Genomic DNA, 19,096 nt, shown 5'->3' with positions numbered 1-19,096 from the left:
TAGTCGAGATGCTGCAATAGCATCAGCTACATCAGAAATGGAGAGTATTCCAGGTTTGAAAGAGAAGCAAAAAATGGCACCGAAGGCTTTTCCTGAATAAAAAATATGTTTTTGCTCTTCTCCCAACTGGCTTAGATGGTTTATCAATCATCTGCCACAGTACTCTTTAAAAGAGCCTGCCCTTTATCAAACAGTTTCCATTGATGGTTTCTCAGATGATTCTGAGTAATAAACCATCTGGCGGTTCAGTTTCATCTTATGGATGCGAGAGGCCTAAGATCAGGGAGGTTGGGCGTGGGATTGAGAGTGGTGGGGATAAATAGTTATTGTTATTAGTACTAGCACTATTGATACTAGTTGTGCTTCTACTGATAATACTGCCTCAGTACTGCTACTACCACTGTTTTTATAATATCATTCAAATTGATTTTAAGTCTTAAAAAATCAGTACAAAAAGATGAAGGAAATATAACAGCAAAGAGTGTCTAAAAGACAAGAAAATGTGTTATTCAATCTAGAAATAAACAAAAAAAACTGTAGTGATGCAATGTCTTGTTCGAACACTAGAGGGTGCTGTTAACCTGATTATCAACAACCCCTTAAAGATAATACTGAATTTGCAACAAATATTTCATAAGATTTAAATAGCCAAAACAAGCTACAAGAGCATTATCATCACAATTATTTACAGAAATGGACCTGTCCAAAAGTTTACATCACTAAATGTGTTAGCAGGTAACATGGGACCAAAAGCTTTACCAAAACAAATGCATGTATTACTTTTAAAGAGAGTTCACCCTGAGGAGATGAGTCTTGACATCATTATTCTAATTATGTATTTATTTAACTGCTCTGTAAAGACAGCACAGATCCATTTTATGATGACATTTTGGTCATCCTTGCTGTTTATCTCAGTTTATTGTGTGACTAAAGACATCTTATGACAAAATAATAAAACATGTTGAGTGTGACAGATAAACACTGACACTGATGGAAATATCAGTGGGATTTTCAAAGACAAAGACAGAAAGGGAAAGAGATGTGACGACAACATCACAATATCTTTAAATTTACTTCAACATGAGGAGTCAGAGTACATGTATTCAGAGTGGCTTGTTGAACATAATGGTACAATGATATGAAAGTGTTGATAATATAACTGGTCATAGAACATAAAGTTAGTATGTAGCCAGAAAGCAGCAGAGAAAAACTCTTCTGAGACAGAAGCCTCGTGTTCCTCCAGCGTCAGTAAAACCAAGGAGCTGATTGTTTCAATGGAGCTGAGATGCAGTTTTAAGTTCTCGGAATTAGCATCACAAACCTGACATGGTCATCATCACACATCTCCATCCTGGTAAAGAAAGTTTAAAAACAGCTGTGTTTTTTAGGAAAACTCAGGAAGGCTAAATTAATGTGCCAAGTTTTTGTAAACTTGTACAGAGGGGCAATAGAAAGCATCCTGACTGGAAACACTACAAACTGACATTGAAGGTGTGTACGAGACAGGACAGGAGGCTCTACAGCGGGGGATCAAAACATCATACCCAGCATCAGTGATATTGGTGAGAAGAGGAGCCTGCTGAGAGCTGAAGGATGTTAAAAGACTAAACCATAGCTACAACCTGTTAACCTGCTGCTGTCTGGAGAGAGATACACAAATATCAGCTGATGAACCACCAGGCTGTGAGACTCCTTAATTCATCCTCCACTCTCCATATATAAAGATACAGTTCATACATTGTTTTTACAACAGATATAGTTTTTGTGTGCGTGTGTGTTTGTGTATATTTTGTAGCAAAATCAGACAAAGAACCTATTGCGCAACCCTGTTGTACAACAACAGCAAACGACCCTTGTAACCCTGAACATTTCATGTTTGGAATAGCTGCAGTTTTTAGGATAGGTGGTTAGTAACACCCTGTGATATCAGGGACAAACACAGTTATAGTAAGATTTTTATGGTTCGGGACATAACATATTTAGATTATGGACAGCAAGTTAATCATCAGGACAAAAATGCAATCTAGGTCGGCTATAAAACTGGTTCATTTGCAGTGTTCCCCATGGGAAATATTTCACATCTCAAGCAATATCTTCAATAAGGATTTTTGTTCTTAAAAGGCTTTGAATATACAACTAGTGATAGTCATTCCCAATAGGATGTTTTCATTGTTTCTTGCTATTATATGTCCTGAGGACAACTTTCCACCCAAAAATATCCATTGTAAAGAATCATTAGGTTATTGTAGGCTATTTAGCTACTGTAGCTCGGTATACATCACTGCTACATTTTCCATGTCTGCTTATTTTTGGATCTTGTGACGGAAAGTCAGGCACAAGCACACCCAGTGGATAGCTAGGTGATGGTAACTTTCCGTTTCCATTCACCCCCTCACCAAAAAGACAATCTACAGCTACGTCGTCTTCTCCCAAAGGTGGCCGGCGACATCACACATGTGACATTCATGGATCATGGGAATACAGAGCTATAGCAAAGACAGCGTTTGTTCCCTGAGATGCCAGCTATGAACAGAGTTGAAAGGAACATCGAAGAGAGACAAGACGCAGCAGTACATTATTAACGCCAAGCTCCGCTATCCGGAGTAAGAATCAGTCATTAGTATTATTTTTTTTAATTCATATACAATGGTGAAATCTAGATTTATCAGTGGAACAACATCGGAGACAAAATTATCATTTGAAAAGCACAAACAAAATCCAGCAAAGCTGAATGAGGAAAACACTATCTGCTGATGAACAACAAAAACAACTGAGATAAACAAGACATCAAATGACAGCTCCTGTGCTGAACATACAGTGAGAGAAGACTGCATCACTGTTCCTCTCTCCTCTTCGAAAACCAGCGCGTTGTTACACCATTAAGTCTAAAAACCACTGGTTGACCCGTCCCGGTGTGGTGACGCTTCCTGAAGGAGGGTTGGGCCACATCTCGTTACACCCATCAAATAAATGTTCATGTGCGCTCAAGATTGGGTTGTTTGAATATTTCCAACTGTACCTGAAGGCAGCGGGAGACGGGAGGTGGAGTGAGAAGTATAGGCTGAACAACAGGAGAGAGGAGAGACAGACCCAGCTGCTAACGCACACAGGAGACTGTTTACCAAACCTAACCACTATTGTGCGGTATTAGCGCTACAGATAAAACACATTTTAAGCATGTCCTTTAGCTGAGACGTTGACATTACTCCACCAGCACTTCGTCGGGTGGGTCGAACACGACCGGAATGTGCCCCGGTAGCTAGCTAGGTTAACGTGAAGACAAAAAGGGCATCTCTCTGTCTTTTACCGTGCTTCACGGACGTAATCTCCGCATGACAGTTTCTGTGTTGAACGTCTGTGAACCGTTTCGGCAAATCTCCCGCTGTCCAACGGACCTACCGGTCCTGGTTACATAAAGAGCAGGAGAGGGGAAACCACCAAGCTGTCAAGATGAAGTTCACAGAGCATCTCTCCGCTCACATCACCCCGGAATGGAGAAAACAGTACATCCAGTATGAGGTAAGTTAGCGTCATATTAAACCTAGCTACACTCTGCTAGCCAACCGCTAACTCCCTGACTGGCTAACTGGCGGTATGGCTGCATGTCTTTCCAGTTTCATACCGGTTATATCTGTTCGGGACTAACGTTATATGAATATAGTTGGAGCTTCCGTGTCCTCTGTCGTTACACAACAGGAAGAGAGGAACATGCTTCATTTGTTACACCCTAAAAACCAAGCGACAGCAGCCCCCTAGTGTCAGCTAGCTAGCGAACTAAACAAGCTAGGTTTGTGTGTTTGCTGCTCTGCAGGTACCTCGGTCACATCAGTGTGTACTGCGCTGTTACACACACACACCGGCCGTGTGTCTGTCCGCTACACTGCTTGGAATGTGATTAGGAGACAAAAGGCATCTGGCTGAGTCATCACTTACTGAGCTGTCCCCACATGATGTCCAGCCTCAGCTGTCCGCTCCTGGTGTTTTATCATGAGGGTGCACGGGGTCAGTAGGTGACAAAGAGGGGCTGATAGCTCAACCTGCGACCTTTGACCCATTAGTGCAGAGGTGTCAAACTCATTTTCACCTCAGGCCACATCAGCATCATGGTTTCCCTCAAAGGGCCGGATGTAACTGTAAGACTGTATAACTGTAACTAACTACTCCCGAAGATATTGTTAAACAACTCTCTGCATTTGATTATTGTTTATTCAAGTGTAAACGGATTGTAAATGCGTTTATATAAATGTAAAATGATATGCACATTTCTCTGTTATTATAACATAAATCAAAGATCAAACTTTTAAAGAAAATATAAAAAAGAAATATCATCAAACATAAGTTAGTTATTTTAATTATTAACTCTGGTCAACGCATTTTTGTCACAGTTGAGAGGGACATAACTATGGTTACACAAATGATTGTGAGCTGCTAAGAACATGTGTGACAGATGCTACATGGCCTTGAACACAGCAAGTAAATACTTCCTCACCCTAAGACACCATATCACACACCATCCTCATCTATTGATCATGTTCTGAAAATAACAACAAGCAAAACACAGCCATTCAATTTCACACATATTACACTGTACTTATTCTTGGTTGAAATACATTTTATTATATTTTTAATACAATTCATGTTTTTAAAAATGCTTACCCATTTGTTTTCTGGCCAGATGTCTGACACCGTTTTCCCGTGGTCAGTCCGTCAATTTCTGGCTTTAGTTCTTGTGCTGTAGCACCGTAAAACAGCGTGGAGGTTGTCGTCGGAGATGCGTGATCTGTGCTTTGTCTTGTTTAGATTCATTATTGAAAACATCTGTTCGCACAGATAGGTGCTCCCAAACATGGACAGAACACGGGCAGCTTGAAGTCGGAGCTGTGGCGTCAAAGCAGGAGGCAGGAGACGGTAAAAATCCTCGATTGCAGCATCCTGGAACTTTGCTCTCAGGTCACTGTCGCTTTGAAGCTCTATTAACTCCATCTGAAGGAGATGGGGCGCACTGTCGACGGTGAAAGGATTGGCAAAGATGGCAAAGTCAATGCGCTGTGTTCTGAAGTCAGAGAAGCGCCAATCAAATTCAGTCATTAACCGGTTCACTTTGGTAGCCAATCGAGCACATGAAAAAGCACCAGGAACTGAGGCTGAGATCTCCTGGCAGACAGGAAAGTGTGCAAGATTGTCCTGTTCCAGTTGGGACTTCCATAGCTGCAGTTTACGCTGGAAAGCTGTGATCATGTCGGACATCTTTGTGATGACTTGTTTGCGTCCTGGCAGCCTCTGATTCAGTTGGGCAAGATGCTCCGTTATGTCACACAACATGGCAAAATCACACAGCCAGTTTGGATCTGACAGTTCAGGCAAGGGTTTTCCTTTACTTTGCATGAAAACAGCAATTTCTTCCCTAAGCTCAAAAAATCGTTTGCGGACGCGTTCCTACTCAGCCACCTTACTTCTGTATAGTACGGCACATCTCCATGCTCCGAGCCTGACTCCTTCACAGCTGGAACTGCCGGTGTTTCAGGCCACTCGCCTGAATTAAGTTCACTGTTTTCATGACCGTGGTCATTATATTATCCAGTTCCAGAACCTTTCCACACAGAGCTTCTTGTTATCAGAGGTGTGCGGCAGTTACTTTTTTTGAATTTTCGCCTTCACTAGTCCAACCAAGCCTGTTTTTTGTCCACACATTGCAGGCGTGCCATCGGTAGTTAGCCCCACCAATTTTTTCAGGGTAATTTAGTTTTACTTACGGACCTCTCCACTCAGGCTGCAACTGACGATTATTTTAATAATCGATTAATCGGGTGATTATTTTTTCGATTAATCGGATAAAAAAAACAAAAAAGCATTCATTTCCAACCCTTTATTCAAAAACAGAACTGATCTTCAGAAAGTGCACAAACGGGTTGCTCCTTGAAGCAACATCAAGTAATAATTAAAAAACAAATGGACTAACACAAAAAACATACACATGTGAACAAAAATATGTATATTTTAGTTTCAAGGGACCTGAGCTGTCAGAACAATAAATAATTTAGAAAAAATAAAGAAAAATACAACTCAGAAAACTTAACAGGATTTGTTTGAACGTCAGAAGTTGTTCTCTACACCAGGGGTTCTTAACCTTTTTGACCTCGGGGCCCAACTGTTCAAGTACAAAGTGTCCCGGGGCCCACTCTGACTATATGCATCAAAAGTGTCAGACAACCTGTAGGTCATACAGAAACAGAGCAGTGGGCCTTTGGAGTCAGTAAAAATTTAAAATTTTTGTCCGCATAAAATAAAAAAGTATCTTTCAGTATAAATAACTGCCGGTGGCTGTATCTGTACAGGTAAAGGACAGTATAGGGCTGTAACTACACTATCAGTGAACAACTGCCTCAAATTTGAAGAAGATTGGACAAAGTATGACCATTCTACAGAGTTTCTTCCATGAAGAGATCCAGGCGGAGCTCTAAAAGGACATTTGGAGACCCAAATGGACACATGGTAACCACATGATATTCTGACACACTAAAGGTGTTTCTCCCTTTATATTTTGATATTCTATTATTTTCCTTTTATTTTTAGCCTTTGCAAATTGCAAAAACTATGTATATATGGTCGAAGACATGGTGTGTGAGTAGCGGACTTGGCTGCGCCGAGCGCACGAACGAGAATGAGAATAGCTCAGTTACGCAAACGTTGGTTGACGGCTTATGGAAGAGGAGGATAAGGTTTGTACTATAAGTACTAGCGTTTTCTGAAGGCAGTAGCTCCATGGTAACATCTGATAGCACGTTGTCGGGTCTGTAATGTGTCTTTTTCCGTCGAAATGCTGCAAGATACGACTTGCAGCGGTTATGGCGACTTTGGACAGTGTGTGTTTGGGCTCCTTTTGTGGAGAAACCATAAGAAATGAAAGAAAATCGATGATTTCTTTGCAAAGATTAGGATTTTGGGCATGCTGGGATACCAAACACGGACATGTTTTGTGACGTATTTGCGCAAACAAGCCGTAGGAACGGAAGGGGATCGAGGATGCCGGTGTTGAACAGGCAAAACCCTTGTTAAATAAATGAGATGATACAATGTGATGATCACAAAGACATTTATTATCATGTGTATGTAAACCTGCATACACAACAAGAAGCCCAACAGGCTTTCCCACGAGCGTTGGATGTTTCGTCGCTAGGTGTCGCTTTATTTTTGAAGGCTTCAGTGCTTCGTTTGATAGCATTAGCCCACATTCCACACACTGAGCCCTCGGCTCTGCCTCATTGCCTCCGTTCACAAAGCCGTACTTAAGAAAGTCAGGGTTGTACTTGCACACACATTTAGACTTTGTATGGCACCACTGTCGTCTTCATTTTTTCTTTTTAATAACTTATCCAGAACTTTCGCTACAGGCCAGCATCTAGCTGAGTGTCTTCTTCTGCTTATTGCAGCTTGTTAAACAACTGACTGACGCATTACCGCCACCAGGTGGTGGGAAGCTATATTGTAACTGAGCGTCTCATGGATAACAGTGATATCTTTGGTGTCTTCAATTGATAACCTATGCGGTCCCGCGGCCCTCGCGGCCCACAGATGCAAAACTGAAAGTTTTTCGCGGCCCTCTAGGTGGAGCTCGCGGCCCAATTAAGAATCACTGCTCTACACTACACGCACAAACTGAATCATCACCGTGGTGCTCCCGTGCCATATCATGTCGCTTTTGCATATCTTGCAATGAACACACCTTTTCAATTTATTAAGTGTGAAATGCTCCCACACCTTGGCCGACTGAGGTTGTACTGATTCCTCTGCCTCCGCCATGTTTCAGAACAATGTTACGGGTCCGATGCTCTTTCCTCTGTTGTAAATAGTTTGATCGCATGTTTACTTTTATTGTGAAGAGCATGAAAACGGAAGTGATTTTGCTGTGAAGAGACAGGAAGTAGCATGATGCATGCTACGTGCTATGATACGACAACAATGATAGTGATAAGTGAAAACCTAACGTATATGTCGGGTGCAAGAGCGCGGTCTGTTCACTGTAACAGTTGTTAAACTGCAGTTTTCAGGAAGTAAAGTGTTCCGTTCAAAACCAGACGTGTGTTGGTCGTCATTAGAAGCTCCACTTCACAACAACGCGCTGTGCTCCGCTCTTTTTTTCCCCTTTTTTTTTCTCAAACATCTCTGCGACTTATTGAGTGGCGTAATAATCGCGCGACACAACGAATCGATAATGAAATTTGATAATCGATAATGAAAACTATTTTAATCATCGATTATTATCAATTTTATCGATTCGTTGTTGCAGCCCTACTCTCCACTGCATCAGAAATGTCCCTCCCCGTTGTTGTTCCATGCAGGTCAACTACATCCAAGAGCTCCTCACTGACAGTCAAGTCTGCCTTCACGCCTCTTACAAAAATTGATAGTTGCGCTGTGTCCGTGTTGTCTGTGCTTTCATCAACAGCAAATGAAAAAGCCACGTAACTGCTCGACTCTTCGGCTAGCTGTGTTGTCAGATTGCCTGCTAGTTCCTGAACTCTGTCTACGATGGTGTTCCTTGACAAACTGACATTTTTAAAAGCCTGTAGCTGGTCGGGGCACACCTGCTCACAAACCTTGAGCATACACTCCTTCAAAAATGGAGTCTGCCTTTTCATTTTTGGACAAGTTAATGTTTTTCTTGGAGGCTAAATTTAGCATACTTGGCTCCGTGTTTGGTATCAAAATGCCAACGTAAATTGTATTCCTTCATCACCGACACTGCCTCATAGCACAGAAGATAGACCGGTTTCTCTCCTTGAAGAACAAACATTTGCTTTCCCATCTTTCATTAAATGTCCTTTCCGCTGTATCAATTTTCCTCTTCCTAGACATTTTCAACTCAATAATTTGTTGGAAAACCGATTTAGTTAACGCTACTAGTGGCCGGAGTCCGTCATTTCGGGGGTCACAAACTCAACATGCATTGTGGGAGATGTAGTTTATAGTCACTGTAGTGTACACTATGAAGCATCATAGAGTTTAATTTTAAGACAATCATATGCCTTTTTATATGGAAGCCCATTTCGATAGCAAATTTTTAAAAAACTTTTTTTTTGCTGGTGGAAATATGCCTTCGCGGGCCACATAAAATGACGTGGCGGGCGGATTCGGCCCACGGGCCTTGAGTTTGACACGTGCATTAGTGCAATTCAAATGTGCCATTCAATTCGTATCTCTATGGTGCCTTGCTTCATATTTAGTCTGTAAAGTAAACAAAAAAATCCAAGAAAGCCTTTACATTTGTGCTAACAATTTAATAACTTTTTCAATTAAATTCATTTGTGTAGCCCAAAATAACACATTTGCCTCAGAGGGCTTTGCAATCTGTACAACATGTACACATTGGTATTCCGAGCATGCTGTCAAGGTTGTATACTGGGTTTGCAGAAGAAGAAGAAGTAGTAGCAGTAGGAGTAGTAGTAGTACAGCATATTTGTACACAGCAGGCACATGGTGCTGATCCTGAGAGAATGCCAGTTCTCATATAAGTCTTATTAAAGCTATATCTAGCTCATATCTATTTTTAATTGTTGTGGAGTTGTGGAGTTAAAAAGTTGCTTTTTGGGTGTCACATATTTGTACAGAAAAGCATCCTAGCGTGGGATCTCTGCCCTTAGAGATGAAATGCGGTCCCACAAGCATGCGGTTTTGATCAGCACTCGTCAAGTTGACTATTAACCCTTTGGAGGCAGGGATGGAATAGACTGTGGCTGATTTCGCCACTCCATAATGATCACCATGCACTGGCACAGTCTGGAGCCCTGCAGGTGATACCCAGCCTGATATCTTTGGTGCACAAAGAGGGATAAATAGAATTCTTGTTGTGCATTTTTCTTTTGCATATTTCCACAGAAGTTTCACATGGTCTCTGCTTTCTTCCTGCTCTTGCACTGTTTGAATGCAGACCAGATGTAGCTTGTTGTTCCACCCAGCTGTAGATCTGGCCCTGGGCCCAGTTAGCTTTAGTCCTGTGAAGATGTGGGACTCAGGCCTGGGAGGTTTGCAGAGCCATGCTGATCAGGGCTGTTCCATGCATGGCATGTTGTCTCATGGCAGCTGAGTTTGGGTCAGGCACTTAGCAGGACAGCTATATAAACAGAGGTGTGTCCTGGACTGATGAGATCTGCTGTCCAGGTTTTCCTGGCTTTTAGAGGGCTTAGGTGCTGGGCAGCCAGCGGAGTTGACCTCACTTTCAAAACCGTAGGTCTGATGGCCACAAGATCTTCTGTGGACCATTATTGAATCAGGCTTATGAAAAATCTCCCAAAACCTTGTTGATATTGTATTTAGTTTTCAAAATATTGTTAGAACTAAGTCAACAACTGTTGGGCCAAACATCACAAAACTTGTCCACGATAGTACCTGAAACATACCCTGAACGTTTAATTCAAAACGACCTCTAGGGGGCGTTATATATGCAAAAAACTAACTTTGACAATAAATCAGTAATTATTTTTCCAGTCAATACAAACTAGATATGTTTCATGTCTATGTTGAACAACGTGTGTAAAACTACTTTGAAATTGTGTAATAGGGAGCGCCACTAATTCCAAACCTGCATGTGCCTTGCGCAAATATGGCCATAAGTCAATGACAGTTTGTCCAAACATCACCAGAATTGCTGGATATTTTTTATTAAGCTGTTGAAACCTGTCCCCAAAATACCAACAGCTATTACTGGCAGGGCTTCATACATTGTCATGATGAAACAACTTTGTGATTGCTCTCACGCCTTCTTTAGACAGACTCAAACCAGCTGAAGTGACTTTTCTCAGCTTTGTGAAACCGGCTGCTGATTTGATTTTGGCAGTTAAGCTGCTTCTCTCTGTTGAGCTAAACGGGCCTGAATCTGTATCAGCCCCTTGCTGCTGTATTTTCTACTATATAATCAGAACAGAAGTTGCTATTGTTAACCTGTTCTGCTCCCTGTGGATGCCGGCGTCCTCAGCCCACTTTGCTGTCTTTCAGAGGCTGTAGCAGGCTCGGCGTTAGTGCTACAGTGTAGTTACAGATATCATATGAAAACCATAAGCATCTTTAAGTAGCAACTATGTCATGCTAGCTTGTCAGGAAGGAGGCTAAGTAACGCTCCGTTAACTTTCAAGTTAAGCTAAATCTTGGCGGGGTAAAAACTGGCATGGCCATATTCACATGGAGCCCTTGTAGAGTTGTTCCGATAGCGATACCGGGATCAGAAATACCTCGCATACAGACTAAAATGATCGGGTATCAGTGAGTACACAAGTCTGCACTCATTCAATATCACGTTATATAATTTTCATATAATTAATCAACACAACCAGAGCCATACATCCTGCCTCCAATGGAACTGCACATTTGCAAACTAGTACTACACACCTGTGATCAAACACTCTCGGACATCCTATCTTTATCTAGTGGAGTAGGGGCGAATTAAGAAAGGACGTTCCTCCCCATTCCCCAAACCAAAGTTTCAGTTAGGAACATTTATTTACTACTTAATATCTCATTACTACTAAATAATCTATCTGCCAAGAAATGCTGAACCCTGAATGAAATAAACAAACAACCAAAACAAAAAAAACATTTCCTAAATCTGACTCCATAGGGTACATCAGAAACATTACCATTCAAGTTAAATACTCACAAAAGCATCTAGTCTCACCACAGTCTTCAGAAATGACCTCAGGTTACAGAATAAATGGGTCTGGAGGCCGAGGACACAACGCTGCTGCTGTCAAACGGCTTTCACCACCAAACCCAAGCTTCTTTAAAACACCGGAGGTAATGGATGACCAGTCAGCAGCAGAACCCCCGACTCTAGCCAGTCAGAGAGAGAGACACTGAAACTGATGGCGAAGATCCACGCAGTAGAGGGCTGAGGCCGTAGCGTAATGTCACATTCAGATGGGCAGGAGGAGTGCTAGTTACCGCTGATAGTCCTGCTTGTCTAAATAACACAGCTAACCGCTAAGGTTAACCAGGTTGAATTAAGTTACAATATGATGTGTTCAAGCTCTGTTCATTAAAGATGAGTATTGGGTCAAAGGTAAATTCAAACTTTATCATGACTCCATAGCTCGATAGCGAACAGTCCCATTGATGTGATGTGAATCTAAGACGCTCAGCTCCTTTATTTTCATGCTGGCCTGGGGTGTTCCAAGCATGACATGTGTTATTACAGCTTATTCCTGTAGCTCACATTATTGACATTTTACAGTGTGAAACTTGAAGTTGTATCTAGATATCATGACTCAGTCTGGACAATAGAACAGACTCACTTTATTTATCCTGACCTCTCAGCACATTGCTCTTCATATGGAACTTAGGAGGCCCTTTGGCCTTGAGTGCTCTCGTTAATTTGGTGTACAGTTAACACACCTGTCCTAGTTTTCTTTTAATGAAATCTCAACTTATGATATTTGACGTGTGGTGGATCAAAATTTTGACTGTTAATAGATGTTTATGTTGATTTAGAAAGGTGACTGAAGCATACATAAAAAACGTTAAAGTTTGTTGAGGTGTAATTGTGTTAGCGGAGTGATGTGATCACTATAAGAAGTGTGTTGTTCTGTTAGCTAGAAGCTGTTTGTGTGTTCCTCAGCTTGTATTCAGACCTTTTGCAGCTGCTGTCATTGCTCTCTGCTGTGTCTCTTCAACATCAGACAGATTTGATTTGACGAAGAGGAAACAGCCCTCAAGCTTTTTGTTTCATTTAAAAATATTTGCCAGGGTCATTCCCATTCAATCCCAGAAGATGAACAGTACGTTCAGGTCAGGAGCAGAATGGTAATCACTCTACGATGGACAGCAGCTCCTTGCTTGAATTGTAATGCCCTTCTGCCATTGGCCTGAGGAAATTATTTTTCTTTTTAAGGTGCGCTCCAAATGTTTTTCTTAGTCAGCATAATTGTGCTGTTGAGGTCAGTGCGCAGCAGCATTGGTGGAAGGCTGTGCCGCAGCAGCCTCCGTTCATGGGAAGTTAGTTTGCTGATGGTAGCTGGTTTCAGTTGGAGTGATGAAGAGAGTGCCTGACAGACAAATAAGGGTGAATCAACAATTCAGTTTGGACTCGCAGACACAGTCCCAGTCAGCAGACATTTAGTAGAGGCTCTCTTAAAAGAACACCGACAAACCTAATGAAGCACTTCGACTTCTTAGTTCTATTTTTATATTATATTGTGTGTTTATTGTTGGAGATAAATAAGGTGGTAAGAGTAAAGTCTTATCTTATTACTGTCCAAAGCTAATTTATGTTTTGCCACCTTGCAATGTAACAGATGGTTAAATGCATAATGATTCTGCCAGCCTTTGTTTAATAGTTGGTTTCCCACCCGAGGGTCAGTGTGAGAGAAGCCACTTTTCACCCACAGCTTGGCCAGAAGGTCACATGCAGTAGAAAGGCTCTGCGGATTTTGTTTTTTCACCATTTATGTTTTTTGTGAAACGTGAACGTGAAAATGTGACGTTTCAGTGTTCTTTTGTGTCTTAAGAGCTCACCCCCACTATGTTTTAAAGTTAAGCCTGTATGTTCTGAGTTTTATAGTTATAAATCACATAAATAAGAAAGCTTAAGATCATTGTCTTATTAAGTATCTGTCGAGTGCTTTTTCTCTGCGCCAGGCCACACGCAATTCTGCTGATCTGCTTTTTATCTAAATTTAATCTGAATAATCGGTTGGCCTATTAGATTCAATATCAAAAAAGTCGTTAGTTGCAACCCTGCGGACGGATGGCAGACCGATCGGAGCACCCTCACATAACCTGACCCATACTGTGTTTAAGTGACAGATGAAAACTAGGCTGCTGACAGCAGCAGATACGGTAACTGAAACCCAAAGTTAGGCTCGATTCAACCAGCCTCGTAGACTACCTAATTCAGGCACCCCTCTTCATCTTTGTTCCAGTCATTTATAGTCTTTTTTTTCATAAAGGCACACAATTCAAATGATTAGCAATTAAAGATTGTATTTTCATTCATAAAAACAAATGTTATCATTTGTAGTTTTAATGAGGTTTTATAATCTATTTAGAGCTAGTGTAAACAGCTCATAATTCATCTCTAATATCTATTTTATAGTCATCTGAAAACATCTCCTTCATTGAACTAGATTTATTCAAGTTTATCACAAAATCTACATTTTACAGATTACATGTGAACACCTCATGATAACATTATAATTTACGTTCGCCCAATACAAATTTTCACTGAACAGAGCCTGAACGCTCTGGTTAGCCGTTAGCCTAGATCAGGGATTCCCAAAGTGGGGTGCGCGCACCCCTGGGGGTGCGCGAGCTGCCTCTAGGGGGTGCGCGAGAGGAAAAATGTAATGGCGGTGCAGTCCTGTCGCCTAAAAATTACGTTCCTCCAAAACTAAAATGCATTCTCAATTACGTTTTACCACGAACGTATTTTCTCCCTGATTACGTTTGTGTTTGACGTACAAATACGCTTCTCATCAACATATCTTTGCCATACTCTAGTCTTTATTATTTTTCTGTGATCTGCCTCGCCTCTACCCCGCCACCCACGAGTTGTTGACCCGCGGCCTGTTCCGAGGGCTGACAGACCCGACGATCGGGTGCCTCACGGGGGGGACGGCTGGAGACCTCGCGTCCCAGCGCCAACGAGTGAGCGCCCGCCACTCGGAACCATAAAACTAAGTCCCGGATTTCACCCGGGGGACATTCTGGAGGTATTGTGACCGGGTGATGTGCCTCGTTGCTGGGGAGGTATGAGCCGAGAGTGGCGGGGTGTTATGGAGGTATATATTACAACTCGGTGTTGTTCCCGTGCGTGGATGACCGCATTTCTGCCGAAGACAGGCGGCGTGTTGTAGTATTCTGACCGCGTAATAGGGAGAAGGAGAGGCGGTGGTGGAGAGGGAAAAATGTTAAAGAGATGGTGGAATGTATGATTGGAGAGAGAGAAGCGAAAAAGTTGGACGTGATCCCGGTGTCCAACAACACTGTCGCGCGCATCGATGCTTTGTCCGAAGACATCCTGGCTACATTAGTCGGTCACGTGAAGAAGAGTGAGTTTTACTCTCTGCAAGTAGACGAGCCTACAGATGTGGCCAATCTGGCCAATCGTCCGTTACCTTCGTAACGTTACGTCTGTTACCTTTTCGAAGGCACGGTGCAGGAAGAGTTTTTGTGTTTTTTATCTTGTAAACAAACGCCACGCGCGAGCAAACTGTTCTCTCATTCGTCCGATTTTTATGCGGCTCTGTTGCTTTTTTTTTTAAGGTGCGTGTGTGTGTGTGTGGGGGGGGGGGGGGGTTGGGGGTGCGTGAACCCGGTCGGGATGTAGAAGGGGGTGCGTGGCCTAAAAAGCATGTGAAGTTTGGGACCATTTGGAACAAGTCCAGCTGAGTTACATCAGACATTTCCTTTAGCCAGTAGGCTTTGCGGGTTTACTGTAGCGCCCCCTAGATTTAAAACAAATGGTTGAGAAGTTATGTGTATTGATATTTTGCCACGCACCTAAGAAGTGTATTGGTCCATATCTTGTAAATGCAAAGAGATATCAAAAAGATTTAGATACATTTTGATGATCTAGATCCACTTATGATCCACAGCAAATTTCATAGAAATCGGAGCCAGCGTGTAGGAGTTCGCAAAAATGTTTTTTTTTTTCACTAAAGTCAAAATGAACTGGAGACTCAACGGAAGGCGTGTGCATAACTTGACAGTGCGCGCTACACAGAGCAGATTGACAAGTCTCTATCAGAGTTTGACAAACGCTTTCGAGACTTTGCTTTACTCGAGCCAGTTGCTTCACTTATGTGCTGCACATTTCGGGAAGATATAGAGGTTGATTCACTCGCATCAAAAATTGCAACGCTGTTTCACCTGAACTCGTCTGGAGTGGAGGATGAGATTCTGACACTGCAAGCTGACATTCAGCTGAAGTCCAGGGCTCATGGACAGTTTTCTCACAGAGCAAAAGTCCCCAAACATGAGGAAATGTGATACCTTCCTGACTGCATTATTCGGCTCTACTCATGTATGTGAGTCAGCCTTTTCCCACATGAAGAACATTAAGTCCATACACCGTTCAACCATGACTGATGATCATTTGAAGTCTGCTTGAGGCGGATACCAGCAGCTACTGTCCGGACTATGCAACGCTGGCCAATCCCATTCAGTGCAAGTCATCAGAGTAAGGTAATGACTAAAAATGTACAGAATTTTATTGTGCCATAAGGGTTCATGCACTTATGCAAGGTACGCCAACATATATTCTCAATGTAAAGTATACTCAGTATGTGTGTGTGTGTATATACATATATAAATAGATATTCAGCATTTTTAATGTAGGTAGATCATTTTAAAAGTAGCTCGCAAGCCGAAAAAGTGTGGGCACCCCTGGTTTAGAGCATGGTCCCAAGAGACTTATTTTTAAGTCTCCCATATGATACATGTGCCTACAAAGTTTCATACATGTAGGCAAAACGTAGCACTGGGGCTGCTCTTTTGAAATATTGTAGGGGGCGCTATAGAGGCAATTTAAAACGGATGATTAAAAAAATCATATAGAATATTTCTTCCAATGACCTATGACACAGGTACAAAGTTACATGAGTTTGAGGATCCCAACCCACTAAACCATCAGCTTCCTTTTTCATGGCGAACGATGCGTCGCCACGGCAACAGCGTTCAACGAAAACTCACACTAGTGTTGGCGATTTATCATCAATGTCTTAACGCTATCCTTACCAAATTTGAGACTCATCAGATCACGTGGCTAGGAGGAATAAATCAAAGTAAAAAGTATGACATTTCCTTTAGCCAGTAGGCGGCGCTATGAGTTATTGAATTTTTTTTCAATTGAAGTATGTTCAAGCTTGAAGTAGCATTATGCATAAGAAGTTTTGTGCGGATTGGATAATGTACCTTTGAGTTATAACAACTTATAACAACAATTTTTTCAAAAACAATGAGGCAAAATGGCCGGCACGCCACGTCAAGGTTCTTCGATGAAAGCGCGAGATTTTTACCAAAATATTTGGTATTTGATATTTACCAAGAAGACAAATGGTAGGTGTGTAGTCTTCAATGTACTCACAATAAATGTCCATGTCAAATGTACAGTAACCAGCCAAAGAGCTGCTTCTATGACTGTGTTTAAGTATCTCAGAATTTTGACTTTCTTTTTCCTAATTTTGACTTCCAATCTCATAATTTTGACTTTCTATCTCAGCATTTTGACTTTCTATCATAATTTTGACTTTCTATCTCAGAATTATGACTTTCTATCATAGTTATTACTTTCTATCGCATAACTTTGACTTTCTATCTCATAATTTCGACTATGGGGATATTTTTATTATCAAGTCTAACTTTTAAAAAAAGTTCAAAAACTTTTTTTTATTTTTGCTGGCGGAAATGACGTGGGGGGCCGGGAGTTTGAGACCCCTGGTTTAGAGCATGGCTCTAAGAAACTTATTTTATAGTCTGCATGTGCCAACAAAATATCGTAATTCTAGGTGAAACTTACCACGTGGGATGCTTTGTCAGAAAGAGATCGGCCCTATGCCACACTGAAGGATGAAAACATATCAGGTTACACATTTTATCATTTTATTTGTTTCCGAGCAGCCCTAACGCCTCAAAAACAGCTTTGTTTTTCATTTTTATTAAGGCAGTATCACAGCTCCCTGCAAATGCAAAAGCTTCACAACTTTGCATTAAGCGTATCATTTAAAGGAGAGGGCTTCCACTTGTTAGACACACATCAGCTCGATATAAGCCACCTCGATATAAGCCAGCTCTAACGCGTGTGCAATAGGGGTGGGAATCACCAGAGGTCCCGCGATACGATATTATCACGATACTGTGATATGTGTAACATAGGCCTATATTGCGATTTATTACTTTTTACAACTTCAAATTATGTCCCCAACGGAAAACTGTGTCAACATGTTTTATCTAATAAGATAATGTTTTCAGTCTGTTCATCTCACTTCAATCATTTTTATTGCAGCAAAATAAGATTGTCAAGCAGGCAGACTGACCAACAATGTCATAAATGTTGCATGAACCTGACAAACTGAACTGTTTGTATTACTACATAGTCCAACTTAACTGAATGCAAACGTGTGGACTCAGTACATGAACTATAACTTATATAAGTACGATATAAGAGTTAAATAACTCAGTCAGGGTAGGAAATTTACATATTTTTTCGGGGGCAATTTTTGCCCCCACTGACTGAAATCCAGGGGCATTTAAAAAAGATTGGGGGCACTTTTTGAAACTTGTGAAATAACATTTAACCTTTGTTCAAAATAATAAATAAACTTATTTAGGCTTACAGTATATGAGCAATTGTCATCAAATGGCAATACGACTATTAGGCAGTAGTCTACAGATTCAAAGTGTTTTCTTCAATTTTTTTGAACAAAAAACAAACATAAATCAGACACTCATATTCAATTTTATTCTTATTTCTTTGTGGTTATTTATTGTTATTATTACATCTTTTAAACTACTATTAATTATTAAGTCAACGATGCCTTGATTACATATACATCAGTCATTGTATGGAATTTGAGAAAAACATTTTTATAGCACCTTCAAAATTTGAAAAATATGCCATTTGAAGGTCCAAATTCAGTTCAGAATTTTTTGCTTCGTAAAATATCTTAATTGACTGTCAGTCAGGTATTATTCATGAGCAACCCTCAAATCAAAGAATAAAGACGCTGCACACAATTTGTGTATTTTCCCTTTAACTCACGAGATGCAGGTAGCATGTTTTATACTTAATCTGAATATAATTCATTTAATCTAATTCCCATTATGCAATATGTGTACTTTGTTGGCATCTTATTCTGAAAAGCAGATATTCGTCTGAAGAAACCGGCTGTTGTCTCACGTTAATCTTTCCGCTAGCTTTCAAAGTCCTTCGCTCGCTCCCGATCTGCGCCGTTTGAATGCGTTTACCGTGAATTTCAGCATATAGGTGCACTACAATTTAAGTGTCTGCTTAGTTGACCGCAGTCACAGGTCTGATTTAAGAAGCGCTCCATTTATTTATTTGTTTAGAAAGTTTGGTTCTTCACGCACACGCAACATCAGTCAAGGC

General features: G+C 41.2%; 1 protein-coding gene across 4 annotated transcripts in view; it reads left to right on the top strand.

The window, feature by feature from the left end:
• Positions 1 to 3,450: 3,450 nt before the first annotated feature.
• The window catches only part of LOC306789665 (xenotropic and polytropic retrovirus receptor 1 homolog), a gene marked incomplete at its 5' end in the record, with an annotated part of 54,616 nt that continues 38,970 nt past the window's right edge, over positions 3,451 to 19,096 (top strand). For all 4 annotated transcript variants that reach the window (XM_079285730.1, XM_079285731.1, XM_079285729.1 and 1 more), the window contains one exon: positions 3,451 to 3,519. In XM_079285730.1, the coding sequence (XP_079141856.1) occupies positions 3,451 to 3,519 (69 nt within the window). The remainder of the gene's footprint in view (positions 3,520 to 19,096) is intronic.

The sequence above is a fragment of the Melanostigma gelatinosum genome, assembly GCF_949748355.1.
Source record: "Melanostigma gelatinosum genome assembly, chromosome: 15".
Classification (NCBI taxonomy): Eukaryota; Metazoa; Chordata; class Actinopteri; order Perciformes; family Zoarcidae; genus Melanostigma; species Melanostigma gelatinosum.
The sequence above is the reverse complement of the archived record's forward strand: the minus strand, read 5'-3'. Positions and strand labels throughout refer to the sequence as shown.